Source organism: Puma concolor, chromosome A1, assembly GCF_028749965.1.
Source record: "Puma concolor isolate L17-30 chromosome A1, mPumCon1.1.hap2, whole genome shotgun sequence".
NCBI lineage: Eukaryota > Metazoa > Chordata > Mammalia > Carnivora > Felidae > Puma > Puma concolor.
The window spans coordinates 60,774,529-60,799,014 of record NC_141667.1 but is presented as its reverse complement, the minus strand read 5'-3'; the positions used below and the strand labels follow the sequence as shown (position 1 = coordinate 60,799,014).

General features: G+C 42.6%; 1 protein-coding gene across 1 annotated transcript in view; it reads right to left on the bottom strand.

The window, feature by feature from the left end:
- DOCK2 (dedicator of cytokinesis 2) overlaps window positions 1–24,486 on the bottom strand; it is a 418,455-nt gene that overhangs the window by 349,251 nt on the left and 44,718 nt on the right. Inside the window, exons 7-14 of the mRNA XM_086712812.1 lie at window positions 21,217–21,352; window positions 18,793–18,947; window positions 14,214–14,295; window positions 8,449–8,584; window positions 5,802–5,877; window positions 4,753–4,829; window positions 4,033–4,158; window positions 2,700–2,824 (exon numbers count right to left, since the gene is read on the bottom strand). Coding sequence (XP_086568938.1) covers window positions 2,700–2,824; window positions 4,033–4,158; window positions 4,753–4,829; window positions 5,802–5,877; window positions 8,449–8,584; window positions 14,214–14,295; window positions 18,793–18,947; window positions 21,217–21,352 — 913 coding nt within the window. The remainder of the gene's footprint in view (window positions 1–2,699; window positions 2,825–4,032; window positions 4,159–4,752; window positions 4,830–5,801; window positions 5,878–8,448; window positions 8,585–14,213; window positions 14,296–18,792; window positions 18,948–21,216; window positions 21,353–24,486) is intronic.

Below are 24,486 nucleotides of genomic sequence, written 5' to 3'. Positions count from 1 at the left end.
AGTTAGCAGCCACAAGGCAAGAATCAAACCAGAAGACTACTATACCTTTCTAGTAACTAATTTTAATGAACACTTACTATGTAGATCACCTTATTCGATATTCACAAAAGCAAGGTGCAACTGCTGCAGTCTCTGATTCAGACAGAAAATTGTAGGCATAGAGAGATGATGTAATTTGTTCAAGGTCATCCTGCTAATCCAGGCTACACTGGGAATTGAGCCTGGTTGCCTGGCCCCAGAGGTCATGGTCTCAACTGCTATACTATTCTGTCCTCTATGCCTGCCTCTACCCCCGTTGGCTAGCTGAGCTCAGAAGAGGACAGGTTTCTCAGCCTGGCATCTAATCCTTTTTGCTTCTCCTTAAACTTGCTTCAGGCATCCATCCTCATTGTAGTGACCATCTGACTGCCTCAGTTCCTGGTCAGGGCATCAACTTGCAGTTGCTCGCCCTTCTCTGAATGTTACCCCCCTTCCTGTTTCCGCGTATTTACTGCATACCAGGTGCCTTACCCTTACCATTTTGTTTAACTTGCAACCCTGTGAGGAGGAAATTATGACTCTTCTTTTATAGACAAATAAACCTTATCCAAGATTATACAGCTACTAGGAAGGGAGGTTGGGATTTTAACTTGATCTATTTGATCCCAGAGTCCACTGCATTAGCTTTTCTGCTATGGCCCCTCCTGTAAAAGGTTGCTGAGACCCCAAAGTGGGCCAAGGACACGTGTAACTTACTCTGTCCTCTGGCCCTGCCTGCCAAGGGCAGTGTGCACCTGCAGCGGGAAAAGAAATAGATATCTCTGAAGGCAACTGTTTCCACAGGAACCCACCAGTATCAAAAGTATTTGAGTGTGCTGCCTGACACTTAATTAGGCAGTAATATTTATTTCTGCAAATAAAGAAAGAACAGCCTCCCACAGGCTTCCTTAGCAATTTTCAATAGTCAGTCAACTGAACTCCCCCATAACTTCCCTAATAGAGGAAACTGCAAATTATCACCGTGCCCCATAGTTACCTCTCCATTTCAGCCCCCAGAATACCTGCTTATATATTCATCTTTGATGAGCGTGTTTGCGCAGCTTGGTCGGGTGTGACTGGAAAGGGTGGCAGAGGTAGAAGAATGGTTCAGGAGCAAGATTCGATGCCTGCATTCCTGCTAAATGTTCCTTCTAATTTGTCCTTTGACAACACTGAAGGTGAGCATATCAGTGTTTTTAAAAATGAAGCTGAGGTTTAAAAGTTCTTCAACAGGTAGTCGGATAAAAATAACTTCAAAGCAATGGTCTATACATTCGTGAAATGCAATTTCCCTTTCAGATAAAAGCCCTCCGCTCTTCTTTTGTGATCTTTTGAGCAAAATGTCTCTCACTTATTTTACTTTTCAGAGCCAACAAGAAGAGGATGATTTAAACACTTGGATTTTTGCTCAGCTAGATATTAATTAATGGGGCCAGTCTTTACCAACAAACAAGACAATTGGGGTTTTCTTTAAATTTAAAAAATAATTATTAATCTTCCCAGAATCTGAAAGAAGTGGTTATTAGCATCATTTTTTGATATAAGAAATAAACTGGAGGATTTTTTTTAATGGATAGGCATTATAGTGAAGTATTTAAGAGGGCCTGAAACCTGGAACCAAACCCCATCCCTACCATATACTAACTTTATGTATGTACTTAGAAAAGTACTTAGTACTTATGTACTTAGAAAAGCAGTTTCACTTGAAGGCTTAGTTGCCCCCACCCCCATAAAAATGGGGATAATAATGGCAATGCATCATACTTATCCCAGTGCCTGGCACGTAGTAATTCCCCTGTGAATGCCATTTATGTTCTTAGGTAGAGGGTAGAAATATTTGCCTGAGCCCCAGGCCCCAAGGCTAGAGCAGATGACTTATCAATACTTAACGCCCCCACGGTACTGTGCTATCTAATCACCTACTGTGGCCTAAGAGGAATATTTGCCCACGCTGAAACTGCTGCTGAGAGCTGATTTTATTTTCAGCTCAGTACTCCAAAAGGAGAAATGGAGAAGTAGAGCCCTCCCACACACTGGACACAATTGCTGACAACCTTTGAAGAAATATAAGTAAATAAATGTAAACACACATGACAAATATTATATAGGACATATGCTGTATAAATATTTATAGCAACGTGCTTTGCATTCTTGAATACACTGTGTTGGCCCTCTGGAGACCAATTTACGAATAAGGCTTTCCACCAGAATTCTAGCTGAGCACTAGGGAGTTGGATTAAGTGTTGGGAATGTCTGTTTTGAGGCCATCCTGAGTCTCCACACTAGCCCAAGGCTCTGTATTGATCCTTTTTCTTGTCATGGATTTTGCCTGAATAAACCAGCTCAAGTTTCAATGTGAACAACATTTTAACAGCAAAAAACTGACCTATAAGCTGAGGTCAAGCAAAAAAAAAAAAAAAAAAAGGAAATAGAAGAAAGAAAAAGGGATTATGAAAGGAGAGAGACAGACATTGAAAAACTGCTTTGATGTAAAAGACAACACGATACAAGGTCTTACTATGGGCCAGTATGCTAACCAAGCTCTAAAGGTGTAGATCATGTTACTCAAGGCATCCCAAAGGCTCTTGGCAGTTAGCAGATTGGGATGAGAAAAGCAAATCTTTGAGAGCAGAAGCACCCATGGTGGCCGGGGCACCCGGGACAGCAGCAGGGGCCCTTACAGGTAGCGTTTTGCCATCCTCTGCACACACACACATGATCACTTCAACATTCCTCTGTGTGGTCTTGTTGTACTTGTCAAAGTCTCCTTGTAAGAGAGTGATGTAGATGTCGTTCCTGACATCCCCTGCAGGCAGAGGGAGAGAGAGACAAGAGTTGGTGTCTGTGCCGCAGGAGAGACACTGACTGGGAAGCACAGGGAGTGGGGGACTGAGAGGAAGTGCCCTGCCTTGACATCTACTAATGAAATCAAGATCAGACATGCTTGAAAAAAGCATTGCTTCCTCATCAGGGAGGCTGGGAAGATAGGTAAAAAGGGGATGGACGAACGCCAGGACATCAGTTGTAAAAAGGTAGGCGGGATGGTCAAAATTGGCTGTTTTTCTCCCCATTAAAATCATTTAATTTCCATCCTCTAGTGACACCTTCTGGAAAGGCAAAGGAAAGCTCCAATGGAGCTGATCTTGGCCCGTGAACAGCAACCACAGTCAGCCACACAATCTTTCACTGTGCAGAAGATAGAGTGCCTTTTCGAGTCCCCAAGGAACACGGAAGGAGGGTCAGGAGGTGTTCAGGAATGGGGGGCAATCAGAACGGAAAGCCCCACAGGGGAATGCACACGGAGTTGATGTCACAGGTAAAGCAGGTCCAAATGAACCACAGGGCAGGCCCCTAGGGGACCACTATACATGGTGGGGAGGAGGAGGAGTGAGAGCAGCTATGCATGCAAGTCTAAGACGGGATTAAGATGAAAAGGGAAGTTTCAGAAGAATGTTATTATATCATCTCATTTATTTATTTTTTTATTATATACACGTTCAGAAAATGTTAATAGCAGTTACTTCTAGAGACAAAGATTTGAGGGAGCTTTTAACGTTTCACTTTATACCCTTTCATGCTATTCTAACATTTTACAGTGAGCATGGAGTCCTCTGGTAATAAAAAAAAATAGTTTAAAAATTTAAGAGAATGACATATCCTCCCCAAAAGAACAGAATTATTCAATGTGTAGTAAAGTAGAAAGAATGTCCATGATAAATTATTAAGTGATAAAGCAAATCAGAGAACTCTATATAAAGTATGTAAAGTAATGGTATATAAAGCATATGAAGTGTGATCCCATTGTGAGGGGAAAAAGTGCATGTGTGTATATTTATGTGTTTGTCTTTATTACGTGAATGTTTGGAAGATTTTTGGATATACAAAAATCATTTCCAGTGGTTACCTTCAGGGAAAGAAACAGAAAAGATGTAGTAGAAAAGTAAGGAGTTGACTTTTTAAAGGGCAAATGGATGTGACAAGCTAGATCTCCCCCACCCCAGGAGAAGGCCAGACCTGGCATGATGATCTCTGGGAAGCCCAGCTTCCTGGCCACCACAGTAGTCCTATCCACCAGGTGTGGGTAGTCCTTGCGGATCTGAATGATGTCACCCACAAGCATCTTCATGGTCACCCAGAGGCCTGGAAGGGAACGCTCACCATGAAGAGGCAACTTCAAGGTATTCTCAGTCTCGCTGCCCCCACCCCCAGCCGCCACCATTTCTCCCCTTGAGCTCCTTCTGGAGGACACCACTGGAAGCAGAGAGAAACAATCTCAGAAGCAGTGACCCAACCCAGGAGGAAGGAAGGTGGAAAGCAGATGGGCTCTGGAGCCAGACATCTGTGGGTTTGAATCCCACTGGTGCCTTCTAGCAATGTCAGCTTCTGTCAAACTAACCCACCTCTCTAAGCCTAGCCTCTGTAAAGTGAGGTAGATACCACGTATCTCACAGGAATGTGGGAAGAATTAAATCAATTAAGGAGATATATGAGAGTGCCTGACACATAAGAGATAGGATATATCAGTTCCCCTCTTCCTCTAGGCACTAGGACATGCCTCCCAGATTCAGGAGATGCGGTTTTCCATCTCCACAGATCACATGCTTCCATTCTTCACAATGGTCTGTCTAGAAGGAAGGCTATGTTTCCCAGGGTTTAGGATTTTGAACTGTTTTCCAAAGAATCAAGAGCTCCCAAGACAGAGCCCAGTCCACTGGGCACATTGTGGCATTTTACCTTGCCCTCCACTGTCTCCCTTGGAGGCTGTGACTTTGCCCAGCAGGCTATGGAGGAAGTCATTCTCAGCTGTCACTCTGGGAAGGAAAAGAAAGCACAAAATGCTTATGCGGCGCTGTCAATAAGGTTCCCACCTTGTGGTTCCATGTGTTCCAGAAAGTTACCCAGGCCCTCCATACACCTTAGGTGAAAAGTGAGACTGCCCATGCCAGCTCAGACAGCATAGATGCCATCAGGAAATGCCACAAAGCAACATGGCTCGGAGATTTGGGAACATCATTGCTATAAGTAGAGGCCATTTTTCTTTCCCTAGGAAGACTCTTGGAAAGGAAGGATTCCCAAGCCCTCAAAAGGAACATCTGTTCAGTAAGGTGGCAAAGGCTTTAATGAGAGTCACTGACCTCATCGCCAATAACAAAACACCATACTCCCTGGACATCCTTGGGGTAACAGAGTAAAGACAACATTCTCAAACTGGAGGTCCTGCTTTCTTACAGACACCTTTTCAGAGCAGGAAAAGGACATTTACCCTCCTCACTATCCTCCTCTCAAGTTATGGATATTTCCATCCATGAGAACCAGGTAACGATTCCCTGTTCTATGTTCTTGATATGTTATTGCTTCACAGAATCATGGTTCTTGTATTACTTGTAATCAATGCATTAATCTTTTGTTGATTATTTAATTCCCCATCAATTCCCCAAAATATTCCCCAAAATATATTTTAATTCCCCAAAATTAAGATCCAAGAAGACAGGCCACGTCTATCTTATTAACCACTTCGTGCCCCATGCCTACTGCAGTGCCCAGCCCTCTGCCAGATGTCAGTCAAACTCTGTCAAATACAGAACAGTTGATGAACGAATATGTGAAAAGCAGGTTGGTCTCAAGTGCCTTGGCACAGAGACACACTCGTTCTTTTACTGCCCTCCTCTTGGGAGGCCCAATGGGACCATCGCCAACTCAGGGAATTACAGCCTACTTTCCAGCAGCCTTCAATGAGGAAGGGTGTGGTTTAAAAGAAGGGAAAGAAATGGAAAATCTCTCACGGGTGAAAAGGAATGAAGTGTTGCTTTTCTTCATCACTCTCTGCTTTCCCCTTGATGATGTCTGTTATGTCCATAACTAAAAAAAAAAAAAAAAAAAAAACATGAAAGAAAGAAAGAAAAAAGAATTAATGACTTACACTCTCCTGCTCCCAGGAAGGGATGTCAATGGGATGAGACTATAGGATAAGAGAGGTTGGGTCAGAAAGTCTTAAAAAGCAAGCAAGCCAGAATCAGACAATACTCAGACAGCAAGGGTTCATAATGTGTAGCACCTGGCAAGCACTTCTGGGCAAAGCAGGTTGGGAGGTCAGTAGGCCACAGAAATATCCAAGAGACTGTGGTTTAGCAGAAGCCAAGAGAAAAGAATCAGAAGAGTGTCTATGAAATTAAACAAGCAGGATTGGATTTGACATAGATATATTGGGTGTCTACTGTGCCTACAAAACCCAAGCACAAGGACTCCCTATGGGACCTGAGAATCTAATGAAATCTACTCGCTCCCTTTTCATAAACATGCTCATATGCACGAACACTTAACTGCAGGATCTTTGAACCCTGCAATTCCAGAGGGATCTTGGACCCTCTGAAATTTCACCTCAAATTAGCCACTAAAGGCCCATAAAACCAAGGTGAAGAACTCCTGAATTAGAGAGGGGATTATAGAAATGGTGGTGAGGGCAGGGGAGGGGCATGGAGAACAGCTAGTCAAATATAGCCAAAACCCTAGTGACATGAAATACCTCAAACACTTCATGCCCATTAAAACTGTCTGGATAATAATCAGCCAATGACTGCATTTAATCGAAGAGGGGAGTCAGGGAGTTGACAGAAGGAAGGGGAACTGTTATTTGAATCCATTGTCCACTCCTGTGATCAACAGACACCCCCCCAGCCCATTCTCAGTGGGCATGGTTTGGGTGTAGCAATTTCCCTCTGGCTCCGGAGTTGTTCATATGACTTGTCCAGTCAGAGGACCACATCCCCATGCCCAGAGTAAGTGCTTCAGGAATGAGCATGTTGCCTACATTTATGATCCTGGGGCTTCTACTAACTAATGGGAAAGAGGTGTTTTCTTTCCGCTAGATTACTAAACTGGTAAGATGCAAGCTTGGAACAGATGGCCCACATTTTGCCAACTAACTGGACAGTCATCTTCAGAATAAGTCAGCAAGAGGACATAGGAGCTGAGAGATAATGAGATATAAATTCGAGTTCCTGGATCCAGCTATACCTGAAGCAATCTATGCCTGAACCTTTCAGTTACATCAAATTGCTTTCACCTGAAGCCAAAAGAGCAAGCAGACTACAGCTGAGGACAAAGGCACGGTTTGAGGTAAGGTTGAAGAACCCTCACTGCCTTAACAGGGACACTACGATGTCAGGAATATCCTGACATCAGCATTTCAGAGCAGGGCACAGATAAATCAGTCCAAGTCTCTCATTTTGCAGATAATGAAACTAAGTCCCTGGGGAAAATGCTTGCCAAGGTCACCTAACTATCTAGCTAGCAACAATGCCAGGCTAAAAAAAACCAGTTAGGTCATTATAAGCTAACTTCATCTACTCCACCACTTTGCAAACAGTGCCAGGGGACTAGTTGGAGAGCCAGCTGGTTTGTGCTTGCAGATCGGGGTATCTTGAACGGAGAACCTGAAACACAGGGTTTAGAGATGATACAGAGGAATTATAAATGGTACATGATTTAAAAAGTATATTTTAGGAGCACCTGAGTGGCTCAGTTATTTGAGCATCTGACTCCTGATTTCAGCTCAGGTCATGATCCCAGGGTTGGGGGATCGAGCCTGGTGTTGGGTTCCACACTGAGCCTGGAACTTGCTTAGGATTTTCTCTCTCTCTCTCCTTCTGCCCCTCCCCCCCCCCTGCTCTTTTGCACTTTCTCTCATTCTAAAAAGCCAAAAAACAAAACAAAACAAAACACAAAAAAGCATATTTTAATAAAAAGAAATAAAACTGGCATATAAAATAGCTGTTTTCACAGGTATTTAAATGGTCTTCCAAAAAGTGTACTTTAGTTTAAAGTGGGCTAATTAAAAGAAAATATATTAGGTAAATAATAATGCAAGTTATAGTTAAATATAACAAAAACCATAAAAGCGGTTAAAGAATGATGAAGCCTTGGAAACCCCGAGAGAGAGCCAAGGCTTGGAGAAAAATGAGGAGGTGAGGCTGCTCTAAAGCAACCTCATTTGGTCACACCAACTCTCCAAACGTCCACTTCCATCTAGAATTTAGATGTGTGGCCAGTGACTCATTCTGTGTAACTGCATTTCCTGTCCTGGATATTTTTTAAAAAGTGATTTGTGCCTCATAATTAGATCCCACCCGAACTGTTCCTCCTTCACCACGCTGGGGAGCAAAGGCGCCAAATGTTCAGACTGCAATGCTCTCCCAACACTCTGCTGCAGACACGAGGAATCCATTATTCACTGCCTTCATCATAAATCTGGATTTAGCCACCAATTATTTTTATTTAGTCACCAGAAATGTAGGTATTAGGAGCTGTCTGGTATAAAATTTTTTTTTTGGCGGGGAGGGCAAAGAGGAGAGGGAAAGAAAGAATCTTTAAAATTCAGCCATATAAAATGTCCACTCCAGTAAAAGTTAATGGTGTGTAGTGTGTCATTACCTGCAACCCCAAAGGGCCGTCTCAGTCCCTGAGTGCACTTCTTTGTATTAGTATCCTTGAGATCCATCTTCCCAACTCGGACTATTTGACAAATCAAGTAAATTTTATCCCTGTTGAGGTCTTTGTTTCCGAGGTCCTGTAGGGCAGGAAATTAATAGTTACCATGTGTCTAAAGAAGTAGAAAAGGAAGCCTAGTGATAGCAAATTCTGGGGCAGATGTATTTAGCACTTAGTGTACAAGGACCAGTCATACAATTAGTCACAGGAAAGGCTGAAAACAAGACGATACACCCATTCCATAGATAAGAACTGTGAGTTTTAGAAAGTTCTAGAAAGGAAACTGAGGGACAGGTCTCTGGTGTTCAATCCCCATTCTTCAATTTCAAACCAATGAGAAGAGGATAGAAGTACAATATCAGTCATACAGGCAACATTTCCTATATGCCAGCTGATGGATCCAAAATAGCTTTTGCTACAAATGACTTCATTTGTCTCATCACCACTCAGCACTACTGAGGGAGAAGGCCAAAGGAAGAGGGAAAGCTCCCAATAGTTACATTCACTGAGCACCTGACGTATGTATATCAATCAGGAATGGGTTGTTGTGGCACAAGTAATCCCAGCATCTCAGAGCTTTATAAGGCAACAGAAGTTTACTTCTAGCTCAGGCTGAATGCCAAATGCAAACAGCTGTCCCCCACCCACTCATCTCCCACCTTGCTCAACTACCCACCCTGGGCCTCTAGCTGACGGGCGAGCCATCTCCTCAGAACAGGTGCTTCCACTGTCCCCACAGCAGGGGAAGGAACTGTGGCGAATCACCTTTTGGTCTTAAAGCTTCCACCCAGACAAGGCACATCACTTTGGCTTGCATTTCAATGACCAAAGCAAGGCAGGCAGCCGCAGCTAACTTTAAGGGGGGACAGCTGAGTGCCCTCAGGTGTGTGCCGTGAAGGAAGAACACTGAAACCGGTGAACTACACTAATGTGTCCTGCACAGTGCTGTATTTCTCACATGCCATCATCTTGTTTGATCCTTAACAACTCTCTCAAGTAGATACTGTTTTTGCACCCCATTTTACAGAGGGGGAGACTGAGACATGAAGAAGACAAGGGGCTTCCAGAGGTCATGACCTTAGTCCTTAGAGACACTGTCCAGTCATTCTAACACCAAAGTCCATAAACCTAACTACCACAAAATATCTCTCTCCCCATTAGAAAGATACACGGGAGGGAAAACCACCCAGGTCACCTCAGTATCTGGGTGTCCTGCTCAAATCTAAAAGCTTCAGTGTTCTTGGAACCCCCTTCCAGATGGGATCAAGGCAAGTTGTTGGCGTCTGAGCAGAGAATCCTGGGCCTGGCCTCACTAGGGAATAGCTGCTTTTCCTCCAAGTTAATCCTCATATAGGCATATGCACTGGGAATAGCCTGTCAGCTCACATAAGAGCCAGGGTCCAGGCAAAGCAGCCATCCCCAGGCTCTCAGTGTGTATGGTGTGGAAAGAAGAGCATGGGGGTGTGCAGAGTTTCTGGGGACAAAACATGGTCCCAATGTAGTGCACACCTTCCTGCTTCAGGCTTGTGATAGTTAATTTTTTTTTAAGTTTATTTCTTTATTTTGAGAGGGAGAGAGAGCATGCGCACGAGCGAGCAGGGGAAGGGCAGAGTGTGAGGGAGAGAAAGAATCCCAAGTAGGCTGCACACTGTCAGCTCACAGCCCAACATGGGGCTCAACACAGGGCTCAGCCCCACAAAACGAACCTTGGGACCATGACCTGAGCTGAAATCACTAAGCCACCAAGGCGCCCCCGTGATGGCCACATTTTATGCACCAGCTTTGACTAGGCCATGGTGCTTAGTTGCTTGGTCAAACACTAGTCTAAATGCTTCTGTGAAGGTATTTCATAGGCCCGATTAACATCTATAATCGATGGACTTTAAGTAAAGGAGGTTACCATACATAATGTAGATATGCCTCATCCTATCAGTTGAAGGCCTTGAGGCCTTATTCACTGTTGTACCTCTAGCACCCAAACCTGAGGTTTTCCAGTGAAGGACGAGTTGTGCCTCAAGACAGTAATAAAGAAATCCTGCCTGAATTTCAGGCCTGCTGGCCAGCCCTACAGATTTCAAACTTGCCAGCCCCCACAATCCTGTGAGCCAAATCCTTTGAATAAACCTACATATATATCCTATTGGTTCAGGTTCTCTGGAGAACTCTGACTGATACAAGGGCTGTCCTTTCACCTGCTGAGGGAATGGACATCTGCTCCCTGACTCTCCTCAAAGTCTCTCTACTGGGCAAGGGGAGAGGAAAGTTAGGGGAGAAGGGGGCTTTCTGGCTAAGGAAGCTCAGCCACTCATTTGTATTTTCTGCCTTGCCCTATAGGCAACTGAATTTGAGATCCCAATTATCTTACATGCAGATGGTTGGAAAGCCTCTTCTCTGGCCTGCCTGCCTCCTTCCTCCCAACCACCTTGATATCCCTGAAAAACTCATCTTTAGAAGCCATGTTCATTATTTCATTTCTCTCCCTGCAACAACCTTAATAGCTCCCTATTTCCTACCCTATTAGTGCTAATCTTCCCCAGCTGACGTGAAAGGTCCCAGACATAATATATTTCCAGCTGTCCTACCTGACCAATTCCCCACTATTCTCTGCATGTAAGTACTCTATTTTTGTCACAAAGATCCCGTTACTGCTCCACAAACACACAATGCTCACTTTCAACTCAATCTTTCTTCCTAAGCCCCCTGTCCACACCTCTGCCTCAAATACTTACCTCTTACTCCTCTATATATCCAAATCCTTTCCAACCTTAAGAGCTCAAGGCTTGCTTCCCTTATAATGATTTTCATCCCTAATTACTTCCCCCCTCTCGTTAGAAATTTTCATATTTTTGAAACATCTAGTTTGGTATCTTTCAGAGGCATTCCAGAGTCACAAAGACCCTGGCACCTGAAGGATCCTCCCTAGATGTTATGGGATGAATTATGTCCCCTCAGAATTCATATGTTGAAGTCCTAACCTCCCAGAACCTGAAAATGTATTTGGAGATAGGGCCTTCCAAGAGGTAATTAAGCTGGGGTGACTGGGTGGCTCAGTCGGTTGAGTGTATGACTCTTGATTTCAGCTCAGGTCATGATCTCATAGATTTCTGGGTTCAAGCCCTGCATCAGTCTCTATGCTGACAGTGCAGAGCCTGCATGGGAGTCTATCTCTCCCTCTCTCTTCCCTCTCCCACTCACAATGTCTCTGTCTCTCTCAAAGTAAATAAAGAAACTTAAAAACATAGGGGCGCCTGGGTTTTGAGAGAGAGAGACAGAGAGAGAGAGGGAGAGAGATAGTGCAAGAGGGGGAGGGGCAAAGAGAGAGGGAGACACAGAATTTGAAGCAAGCTCTAGGCTCTGAGCTGTCAGGACAGAGCCTGACACAGGGCTCAAACTCATGAACTTGAGATCATGACATGAGCCAAAGTTGGATGCTCAACCAACTGAGCCACCCAGGCACCCAGACCATCTTAATATGTTATGCAAGCACAGCAAAATGCTCAAACACATTGTTTCTCTCTGGAGAGTGTATAAATGTGTGATCCTTCCTCAGAACTGTGTTCCAATTTGTGGTGTCTCTAATTCATTTTTACGCTGACCTTATAAAACTCAGACATATTAGGGAAGTTGAGGCAGTGCAATAAAACTTAAAACATGTGTCACTTGATTTAGTAATTCATTAGTACTCCTTTTATTGTTCAGTCTTGTTTCCTGTATGTTAGCAACAACCCCCAAAGTGGGCAAATTCTTAGGGAAACTGGTAGTATATTCTGCCTTCCTCTTACAGATCTAAGGGGTTGAATGCTTATAAAAGAGACAGAGGGGAAGTTCACCATTGGCCCGACACATGTGCCAGCTCCTAGGGCTTTGCCCTCAAAGAAGAAACTAGAAAGAGCTAACATCCAGAGAAAAATAAATAAGGCCAGCAAGGCACATACCTACCAAGTCTCATCTCATCTCTAACTTAAATATCACCTCAATGTCCAATTGAAAGTAAGTCCCAAACACCATCATATCATCCTGTTTTAATTATCTGCATTGCATGGATTGCCTTCTGACATTTTCTTGTTTATTTACTCATTTATTTATTTTCCGAATTCCCCCCATCATACCATGATAGAAAGGTTCAATAAGCTTATTCAATGCTATATCCCCAATACCTAGCACAAAGCACATGTTAGGTACTCATTGAATTCATCTTGAATCAATAAAAGAAGTTAGAGCATCATGACTTTCCTTGTCCCAAAATGAAGACTTCCATCATTTCAAGACAGAGAAATATCAGCCTGTTGAACCAGTCAACGAAGGTTCCCAAGTTCATTTGTTGTGAGAAGAAGACATAGCAGCCCAGGCAGAATTCCATGCAAGCAGAATCACATTCTCATTAATATTGAGAGACACAAATTTACCGATGCCCTTTCCTGCATGTTTACATCATGAATTGGTTCTCTGCAAAATGAACCACTGATTGATTCCCTGTCCCTGTCCTTCTCGTGAAACATCTGTCTCCTGGTTTAATCAGGAGGCCCTATGGGACTTTCCTATTTATCAAGAAAATAAATAGGCTCCTCCTTCTAACTAATAATAGATAAACATGACTGAGACACATTTATATATGCCAGGAAAACTTTGTCTAAGCAATTAGGACTCTGATCTTATTCCATGCCTCTGGCCCATTTTTCAGGAAATAACAAACAAAATAAATCAGCTGCACTCCAATATAATTGTGACATAACATGAGACATTGCACTTAATGGGCTGTAACTGGAAAATTATTGTAGAGCAACGTAGGTTAATGTAGCATGTCGGTCACTCCTGGATCAAACTCATAGGTTTGGCCAATGCCCAAATCCCTCCCTGACTCCTCCTCTGTAATTTTCCTTGCTAACACATGCATCAGAGTGAAAAATCTCATAAATGCTCTTCTCTCCAAAGGATCTTGCAGAGAACACCAATATCCTTAGGTATCTTAAGATAACACTCTTAACACACCCTCATGGAAATAGGACAAGAGAAAGGTCTTCGCTAAAAATAATAACCCTTATCTTCTGATTTCCACTGTTTGTCCTTCCCACAACTAAAAAGCCAGGTTCACTCTCAGAAATAAGTCATCCAACTAACAATTGATTTCAACATTTCTACATGTGTCTTGCCCAGCAAGTATTGGTTTTTAGAAGAATGATCTCAGGGATCCATTAAGATCTTTAGTCATCTATGACTTAATTTTATTCAGAATATACAATTTATCAAGGCAGCCAATGTTCTTAGGAGTTCTTTTTTTTTTTTTCTGATACATTTTAGAAAGGTTTTTAGAAAGTCTGAGCCAAAGAAAGGAACTCAGATTAACCAGTGAATTTACTGATAAATCAGAATAGCTGCTGTATCTAGTTCACGCAGACATTATTGCTGGAAGGAGTCTGTGCTTGTTTACACAGCGCTCTGTGTGTATTCTCAGTGTGCACATGAGTGAGAAAGAAAGAGGGAAGAAGATATAGAGAGGGGAAGACCCACCTCCCTAATAGCTTCTTTAGGGCACACAACACCCGCCCCCCCCCCCCGGGCCCCCCATCTGTTCTGAATCTTTCCAGAAAGCCCAGAACACAAATCTGCCCCAAGGTCATGCTCCCTCCTGATCAAGTGGCCAGCCTCTCATTTCCAAGATTGTATCCTTGCGAGTGTGGAAGATGGCTACAAGAAGAATGTACACCCACCGTGAAGACCACCTTCAGATTGTTGAGCATCTCAATCTCCTTCGGGAAGCCCCTGCTGCCCCATCGCACCAGGTAGTTCTCACTGTGGGAAGAAGAGTGGCAACTGGTTACTGCCTGGGGCTCAACACTGCTTTGGAAAAAATATTCACTGAGCCTCTACTGTGTGCCTGACACATGCTGGCTACTGGGGACATGGTAGTGTTTGAGACAGATGTGGTCCCTCCCTCTAAGATCACCACTAACAGAGACAGGGGGCAAAGAATCAAGAACATGTGTGCATTCATAGTCTCTTTCCCTCCCGCATTTGCTAAGCAAATTCTGGCCCAGCTACCTAATATTTTTGAAGAGAAGCAGCATTCTCTGTAGCATTATTAAGAGTGGAAGAGATGAGGAGGAAAGGATTTTGGTATATTTTGCTGGACATTAAGAATATATTTGCCCTTCTCATCTCATTCCCTTTTCAAGACTGAATAAAGATTTGAATTTTTTAAAATGATCCATTGGACATAGGACTGTTTTCTTGAATGGAATGTCACAGTATGATGGGCCAAAGATGGCCTTAGTCATTATCTGAGATACACTGAAATAACTATATCTAAATGCAGTTGTGACAACTATTTATATGCAATTGTGCTATCAAAACAAAGTTCAGGGTGTTACAAGAATGTATATCAAAAAAGTCTGTCCTAGTCTGGGTACTCAGGGAAGTCTTTGCTGAGGATATGACATGTAAATAAAGTCGGTCAGGAAAAGATAAAGAGAAATGTTTCAGGCAAAGCAAACATGCATTTAAAGGCCCTGAGGCAGAATGGAGCTTGATGCACCTACAAGCCAGATCCAAGGGGTGCCTGGGCTCAGTCAGTTAAGTGTCTGACTTTGGCGCAGGTCATGATCTCACAGTTCATGAGTTCAAGCCCTGCGTCAGGCTCAGCTGTGCTGACAGCTCAGAGCCTGGAGCCTGCTTCAGATTCTGTGTCTTCCTCTCTCTCTGCCTGTTTCCCACTCGCACTCTGCCTCTCTGTCTCTCAAAAATAAATAAACATTACTAAATAAACAAATAAATAAAATAAAATAAAATAAAATAAAATAAAGTAAAGTAAAATAAAATAAAATAAAATAAGATAAAAATAAATACAAACCAGATCCAAGGGGAAAGTGGTAAGAGAAAAATTAGAGAGGACAGACCATGTAGGCCTTGTAGGTCACCCAAGGATTTTGACTTGATCCTAAAAGTAATGGATACTCCCTGAAGGGTTTTAGGAGGGGCAGTCACACAATTCTGACATATGATCATTTACCATCTTACATCTTCTAGCAACCATACCCACCCTGTGGGGTACATACTAGTCAGTCCAGCCACACTGGGAAAATTAGGAGAAACTTAGTAGTTTGATGAGTTGAGTCATAAGGTTTGCCATGCCATACAGGAGTATATATAGTTAGTGTTAAATAAATGCCCATTATCTTGAATTAGGATAAAAACAAAGCAAAGCTCAAAAACCAAATCATCCTAAAAAAGAATATTAAGAATTTAACAAAGTTAAGGGAAGTCCCTTGTTTTCAGAGATTTGTTCTCTCTGATGTCTTGTTACTCTCTCTCTACTCACCTCTAGAAGACTGATGAGAGTAGTCTAAGCAAGGTCAAGGGGGAAATGGCACTGATAACAAAATGAACACAGCTCTAGATTAACCACTGGTTAAAATTCAATCAAGTTAAATGTAGTTTTTCTTTTTTCTTCCTCCCTTCCTTCCTTCTTTCCTTCCTCCCTCCCTTCCTCTCTTTCTTTCTTTCTTTCCTTAGTAAGTTCTAAATATTTCAGTGGAATTTTCAGCAAACTAACCAAGAAGCCTCCAAGGTTCCATGCATAATAATAATAATAATAATAATAATAATAATAATAATAATTGTTATTATTTCCCATTGGTTATCTCCAGAATGTCACAGTGAAATACCTGGGTATTTCCCAGGACCTTTGATCACATGTAGCATGACCAACAGAGAACCAGCCCGTTAGGTCTAAACATCAGGCACTAGCAATTTTCTTCTAGGGGAAATACAATAAATAAGAAAAGCAACTTAGAGGGCTGAGCTGGCCCTATCCATCCATGCCCAGCAAGACCTGGGTGGTAAGACCAAAGGCCTACCTGGCACCGAGCCAGGTAAGATCTATTGCACATGACAGTCTCCTCCAAGGAAGGGGAGGACCATCCCAACTCCTCCTCAAGATTTTTTTTTTTTTGAAATTAGCCTTGCCACTGGCTTGATGTCTAAGATGCTTCTTTTTTTGTCCTATAAAAATTTACCTTAGATTTCCCAAACTTCTCTTTAAGCATCCACTGGAATCGGACCATGATTTATCCCAAAATTGAAAGCTCTGTCTCAGCCAAATTGTTCCCAGTTCACATTTGGGCCACACTGAGAATGCCCTAACTTGTCTTTGGTTCATTTATGTCAACCTGCTTGGTAAGAGGGGAGAAGATTGATTTCTTAGGGAAAAAACAGCTGTCCAGAGTCAGAATGACATAGGGAGTGCTTTCAAGTTCCCCTGCCCCTTTCTTGTATCATGCCTCTTCTCATCTTTCTTTGTTTTCTACTTCTCTCTCTCTCATTTTTTTTCTTTTGGTTTTTGCCCTTTTTGTTCCCTCTCTTCCTCATCTCTCAGTTTCCTGAGGGCTTCCCTGTATATCTGGCACTCTCAGAGACATCACTCAGGCATGCCCCATTGAGCATATCATCCTGTATGGCACATCAGGGAACAGAGCTGCCTTGTCACTGATCCATTGCCTCCTTCTACAGAGCTGGCTCAGGTCATCCATCACTTAGATAGGCCGCAGGCCAGGCACCCTTGCCAATTCGAATATAAGGAAACATGTTTTCTGAGAGGCAGGAAGGGTCCTCTGAGTACTTTCAGGATCTTTGTCACAGGCACCTTGGAAAAAGCTGACAGGGAATGGCAAGGGGCCTATGACACACAGACCATTTCAAGGTGGGTTCTGAGGGAAAAGGGACACTCACTTCCAGTGTTCACTGAGGCCCACCAGGTGAATTAGGCTGACTCTTTAATGTTAGGGATTTAGATCTGCTATAAAGAGTAGCTTTCTACCATGACAATGCTGACACTCTGATGAGAACCATTCAGGATATTTGATACAACTCTTTCCTTGGTGACATACTAAAGTGGGAACTAGCTTGTCTTTGGAGTTAGATAGATGGACCTGAGTAGAAATCTCAGTTCCACCATTAATACATATGTACGACTTTGGACTAGTCACTTGACCTCCCCAAGCCTCATTTCCTCACCCAAATGACATGGGGTAAAGGGAATTAAATTATATCATGTACAGACCTCAGTTCATTCTCCTTAGATGAACAGTCCCTCCATGTTTCACAAATGTCTCCAGAAAAGCCATTACTTTCTAAAGTACTCCTCTTCACTAGGCATTGTACATGGTCTCATTTAATCAAAACAACCAAGCTAGAGAGGCACCACTTTCTCCATAAAGGCAGACGAATTATGCTCCAGCTTTCTTCCAATATGTTAACTGGGCCTTCAAATATGGGACTATGTATTGGCCCAAAACCCCAATGGAGGAGACCAGCAGGGTCACCACCTGGAAGGATGGTCTAAACCACAAGCAGGGGCCAGGGGCCTAGTAGTGGGGGCTGGAGGTATACCAGAGTCTCCTCCCTGGAGATTCTCAAAGGTGTGTTCACTTCGTCAAGCTGAGGCACCCAAGGGTTCCCTTACTTTCTCTGTTCTCGAGAGCAACCAGTTAAAGTAGTAATAATAATAGCCACAGCCTCTTGGAGCACCACGTGCCAGGCTCTGTGCTTCTCACTGATGTCTGAAAGAAATGACCCTGTGAGGTTGGCGCTCACATTTTGCAAATGGGCAACTCAGGGCTAGGAAAGATGAACAATTTGCCTGAGGTTAAGAAAGAGTAAATGGTGGGGCCAGGATGTGAACTCAGGCAGATCTCAGAGCCCACATTCTTAACCTGGTACCGCCCTCACCACTCATTTCTTAACTCTGGTTGTGTTTTATTTTATTTTTGTTTGTTTTATTTTGTTCTGTTTTTATTTTTTACTTAAGTTTTTTTTTTTTTTTTAATTTTAATTCCAGTTAGTTAGCACACAGTGTTACAATAGTTTCAGGTACACAATCTAGTGGTTCAATGCTTCCATACATCACCCTGTGCTCATCACAAGTGCCCTCCTCAATCCCCATCACCTATTTCACCCATCCCCCTATCCATCTCCTATTTTAAAAGTATGAATTTTAATCTATCCAATGCCACCTGTATGAATCTCATTACCTCTGGTTGTTTTCCAGAATCACAAACCTATTTACAAAACCCTGCTGTGTAACCATAACCGCACTATGGGAAAAATTTGGTGGTAATATTTCCACCTGACTGTTACATCCTATAAAAAGTTATTTCCACATTTTCAGGCTCAGTTTCTCTTCCAGGTGGGAATTTCTCCACAAGTGATGGCGGAAATAAAAAGGATGTTCTGTGCTCTGCTAACTCCAACCTCCCATATAAACAGAAGTCAGGCAATACTGAACACACCTACCTTATGACAGTTTGCTTGTTGGGGTCATAGAGAGACATGAAAAGCTCAGCATCTTCCCCAATTCTGCACACAAAGTTTCTCACAAAGACATAGAGGCTGTGGGTGGGGGATGAGGAGATCCGGGAATACATTCCATAATCTGGCTGGTCTTTTGACTGAGAGGTGGCAGGAAAAAAGGAGGAAGGTAGAGAAAATTAGCCCAGCACCACTGAGGACGCAAGCCTGAAGATTTCTGCATTATAACCAGGTCTACAACCAAAAGCTTCTGTAATCTGAGCCAAGTCACTTTGACTCTCTTGGCCTTGATTTTCTCATTTTGGGAAATAGTACTATTTGCCCAGCCTTCATCATAAAATTAGTGTCATAAAAATCACAAATTACTTTTTCAAAAAATGCTTAAATGGTCTTCATTGAAACTAAAAACTTCTGCTGTTTGAAAGATGCATTTAAGAAAATGAAAAGGGGAGGCACAGACTGGGAAAATATATTTGCAAAAAGATATATCTGGTAGAGAATTTGCATTTAGAATATACAAATATACAATCATATTTAGAATACACAAATAATTTTTACAACTCAACGATGAGAAAATCAACCCAATTAAAATAGGCAAAACATCTGAACAGACATTTCACACACACAAAAAAAATTACAAATGGCCATGGCCAGTAGGCACATAAAGAGATGCTCAACTTCACTAGTTATTCAGGAAAATTCAAATTAAAACCACGATGAGATACCATCACACAAGCACTAGAATGGCAGCACCAAGTGTTGAAAGGATGCAGAGCTACTGGAACTCTCTCATATACTACTGATGGGGATGCAAAATTGTACGCCCCTTCTGGAAACAAGTATGGCACAATCTTTATAAGTGGAACATACACGTATCATAGGATCCAGCAATCCTACTGTCAGGTATTACTCGAAAAGAATGAAAATGTATGTTCAAACATGTGTTTGCAAATGTTCATAGCAGTACTAGTTAAAATACCCCCCAAGTGGAAACAACCCACCTGTCCAAAATGGACAACTGGTCAATGGTATGGCAACTCAGCAATAAAAAGGGAAAAATAATATATACCACAACACAAACCTCAAAATCACCGTTCAGAGTAAAGCAAGTCAAACACAAAAACCAAGGGGCACCTGGGTGGCTCAGTCGGTTAAGCATCCGACTTCGGCTCAGGTCATGATCTCACAGTGTGTGAGTTTGAGACCCGCGTCGGGCTCTATGCTGACAGCTCAGAGCCTGGAGCCTGTTTCGGATTCTGTGTCTCCCTCTCTCTTTGCCCCTCCCCTGCTCATGCTCTGTCTCTCTCTGTCTCAAAAATAAATAGACGTTAAAAAAAAATTTTTTTTAATTCAAACACAAAAACCATACGATTTCATTTATATGAAACTACAGAAAAGGCAAAAGTGTAGTCACAAAAAAACAAATTAGGGACTGCCTGCAGCTGGAGACTGGGGAAAGGAGTCAACTGTAAGGGGACTCAAAGAAACTTTCAATGTGATGCAACTGTTGAGATCTTGATTGTGGTGGAGTTCACCCAGCACTGTATTTTAGCCAGATTCAGTAGACTATAGTTTATAATGAATTGATTTCATTCTGTGAAAATTATCTCAATAGAGCTAAAAATAAACCTTCTTTCAAATAATACACAGTGGATAAAATGATTTTTTAATCATAAATCAGAGTATGTTAACCTTGAAAAATAAAATTACATTTCCTTGAAATCTTTTGTCAGTTTTCTACCACACTTGGAATAACAAATCTTAACTCTTCTCCATGATGCCTTGGGCCTTGTGAGATCTGGCTACTGCTCCCTATGTCTCCAAATCATTGCCTACCCTCTCCCATGGCTCAGCATGCACCATCAACACTGGCCTTTCTACTCCTTGAAATTTCAGAACACAGTCCTACCTCAGGACCTTTTCACTTACTGTTCCCTATACATGTCCTTAGATCTTCCCAGGCCTGGTGACTTCACATCATTCAAGTGTCAACTCAGATGTCTTCTCTGAGAGATGCCTTTCTTGATGGTACATTTTTAAAATAGCTCTTGATGCACTATGATTCACAGAACCCTAGCTTATTGTCTTTTAGAGACTTATCACCATCTGGAATTAATTTGTTTGTTTGTTTACTTTGTATTGCCTTTTTTCTTTTCTCCTCTCTGGAATATAAAAGCTCCATGAGAACAGGAAACTTGCCTGGCATTAAACTACCTGTGGGATGGATGCAGAATGAATTACAGTCCCAAGTACCAAAACAATAAAATGCAGATGGTTATTGATCATCTCAGGTCATAGGACAGATGCCTCCTTGAATAATATACACTCTAGTTAATTAGCCTATTATTTTAAGTTTATGATATGCTAAATAATGCCTCACTTGGCTAAAGGCTATTTTACAAAGCTCACCAATTCTTCCTTGATGCGCTCTGTGATTTTATCAGTCGCCTCCTCATGTGCATGGAACAAGCTGATGACGCTGGTATTATCAGGGTCCAAGATATTTCCATCATCATCTCTGACAATCAGATCAAGCTCAAGAATTCTGCAAAGCAAAATCCATAAGTGAGGATAAATCCGTAAGACTTTACGATGTTGTTGGGAGGTTTATACCAGAAAATTTGCCTGGTATCTGAAGATTGCAGACTTTCACAGAACAGCTCTACACCAACAACCTTGCACACAGCTTGTGAGCCATACTGGGACAGTTCATCCTCTTTGGGTAGTACTGTGGCAGTGTGTATTAAATTTTCCTAAAGTGTATCTTTCCTGCGATATTAAATCTAGAGAAACATCCACATTTGAACAAGAATGTGTGTTACAGCATTGCTTACATCAGCAAAGTGATGAACAAACCAAAAGGTCTGTCAAAGGGAGAATGGCGAGGGAGGAGGGGCCAACATGGCAAAGAAGTAGGGGGATCCGAAATTCCCTCGTCTCAAACAAAGCAGGGTTGAAACCAAAGGACTTTGGGTTCGGGAGGCAAAGGGCTTGGGAGGCAAAAAGCCAATTGCTTCCAGGGACCCACTGGCACAATCCGATGGGCCATAGGTGCGTGATTGAGAACCCGAGAGAAAACGAATGGAGGGGAAGGATCCCCTTCTGCGGAGAGACAGAGGGAAGAAAGAGGCTGGGGAAGAATAGGACTGTATCTGGACAAGAGAAAAACCAGACAGGGATGGAGAAAGATCCAATCTCTAACTGAGGGGCTTTCTCTGGTCTGGGGCTGGCTGCCCGGATCACGCACCTTGGGGGGAGGGGAGCCAGCCCCAGGCTCCGTGGCTAGGTCAGGGGCGCAATCTGCAGTGGAAGACAGCGATCCCCTCCCCGGAGTGCTGTGGGACAGGACAAAACCTGCCTGCGCCCACCAGCCAGGGACCACTTATCGGGTGGTGCACAGGTGCTTCCCCAGTACCAGGGCGCGTGGAGCGAGAGTTTGAATCCCAGACAAGCGCCAGGCACAGGAGTCAGCGAAGCAACACAAACCACCTCATTTGCGCCTGCGGCACAGTGAGGACAGGTCGAACAGAGTGGTTTGGGACACCCGGTCTGTGGTGGAGAGACTGGGGTGTCGCCATTTTTCTCCCCATCACGAACAAGGCAGGCTTCAGAGAAAGGACAGCAGGCCCACAGTGGAGGCGGGACCCGCCTACACCTAGCCACGCCCCTCTGCGCCGAAGGTACGGGAGAGGTTGACGCTGAGGAACCAGACAGCCCCGCCTCCAGACCAGCACTGTTGGATTGCCTGGCTTGATTCTTGGACAGTTCTTACTATACAGATATATTCTTCCTTTTCTCCTTCTTATTTCTTCCCTCTAGTCTGGTTACTCTGGTTGTTGGTTTGTTTAAGCAGACATATTTAATCCATTATCTTGATACATGTTCTATACCTCCTTCTTTATTTTCCTTACTCTCTCCCTGGATTAAGCTGTATAGTTTCTCTGTCTGGTCAATTTTCTTTTCTTTTTCCCCTGCCTCCTTAACTTATTTTCCTTTCTCTCTCTCTGGATTAAGCCAGTAGGTTTTCTGGTCAATTTTCTTTTCTTTTTCCCCCGCCTCCTTCTTTATTTTACTTTCTCTCTCTCTGGATTAAACCATATAGTTTCTCTGTCTAGACAACTTTCTTTTCTTTTCTTTTTCCCTGCCTCCTTCTTTATTTTCCTTTCTCTTTCTCAGGATTAAGCTGTATAGTTTCTTTTTCTGGTCAATGTTTATTTTTTTCTTTTTCCCTGCCCCTGTCATTTCTCTCTTTGTATGGGATAAGGTCTCTTCCATCAGCACTGCCTCCACCCTGTTATTTACTTGTAGCTGGTGCTTCTGGTTTTCTTTGTTTGTTTGTGTGTTTGCATGTTTGTTTTCTGTTTGTTTTTCTTTATTTTCCTTTCCAGGGCTACTTCAACAAACAAATCAAAACACACCTGGTGGAGGGTATAAAACATCACTACTAGTAGGGACATAAAGTACAAAAGTCACAACAACAGAGAGCAAGTAACACTTTCCAAAAAACACCTCCTGAAGGGCCAGGCCCTGGGCGGTATATGACCCCTCTTTAATATAGCAGTGCTGGCAGGTACAGGGCACATAACAAGTTTTTCAAGCACATAATGGACAGAAAACTAGCCACAATGACAAAAGGGAAGAATTCTCCTTAAAAAAAAAAAAAAATCCATGAAGAAATGACAGCTAAAGAATTGCTCAAAACAGATATAAACAATTTAACTGAACAAGAATTTAGAATAATAGTCATAAGATTAATTGCTGGACTTGAAAAAAGCATAGAAGACATTAGAGAATATCTTGCTGCAGAGATCAAGGAACTAAAAAATAGTCATGATGACTTTAAAAATGCTGTAAATGTCGGGGCGCCTGGGTGGCTCAGTCGGTTGAGTGTCCAACTTCAGCTGAGGTCATGATCTCATGGTTCGTGAGTTTGAGCCCCACGTCGGGCTGTGCTGACAGCTCAGAGCCTGGAGCCTGCTTCAGATATTGTGTCTCCTTCTCTCTCTGCCTCATCCCTGCTTGCACTCTGTCTCTCTCTATCTCTCAAAAGTAAATAAATGTTTTAAAAAATAAATAAAAATGTTGTAATGAGGTGCAAAATAAACTAGAGGCAGTGACAGGGAGGATTGAGAGGTGGAGGGGAGAATGGGTGAAATAGAAGATAAAATTATGGAAAAAGATAAAGCTGATAAAAAGAGATAAAAAACATTCTGGATTAAGAGGGGAGAATTAGAGAACTAAGTGATCAATGAAATGGAACAATATCCATATCATAGCAGTTCCAAAAGAAGAAAATAGAGAGAAAGGGGCTGAAGGTGTACTTGAACAAAGCTTAGCTGAGAAACTCCCCAATTTGGGGAAGGAAACAGACATTGAAATCCAGGAGGCATAGAGAAGTCCCTTAAACATAACTTCAATCAATCTTCTGCATGACATGTCATAGTGAAACAAAATACAAATATAGAGAATTCTGAAAGCAGCTAGAGATAAATGGGCCTTAACCTACAAGGGTAGACACATAAGGGTAGTAGCAGACCTATCTGCTGAAACTTGGCAGGCCAGAAAGGAGTGGCAGGAAATTTTCAATGTGCTGAATAGGAAAAATATGCAGCCAAGAATCCTTTATCCAGCAAATCTATCATTCAGAATACAAGGAAAGATAAAGGTTTCCCCAAACAA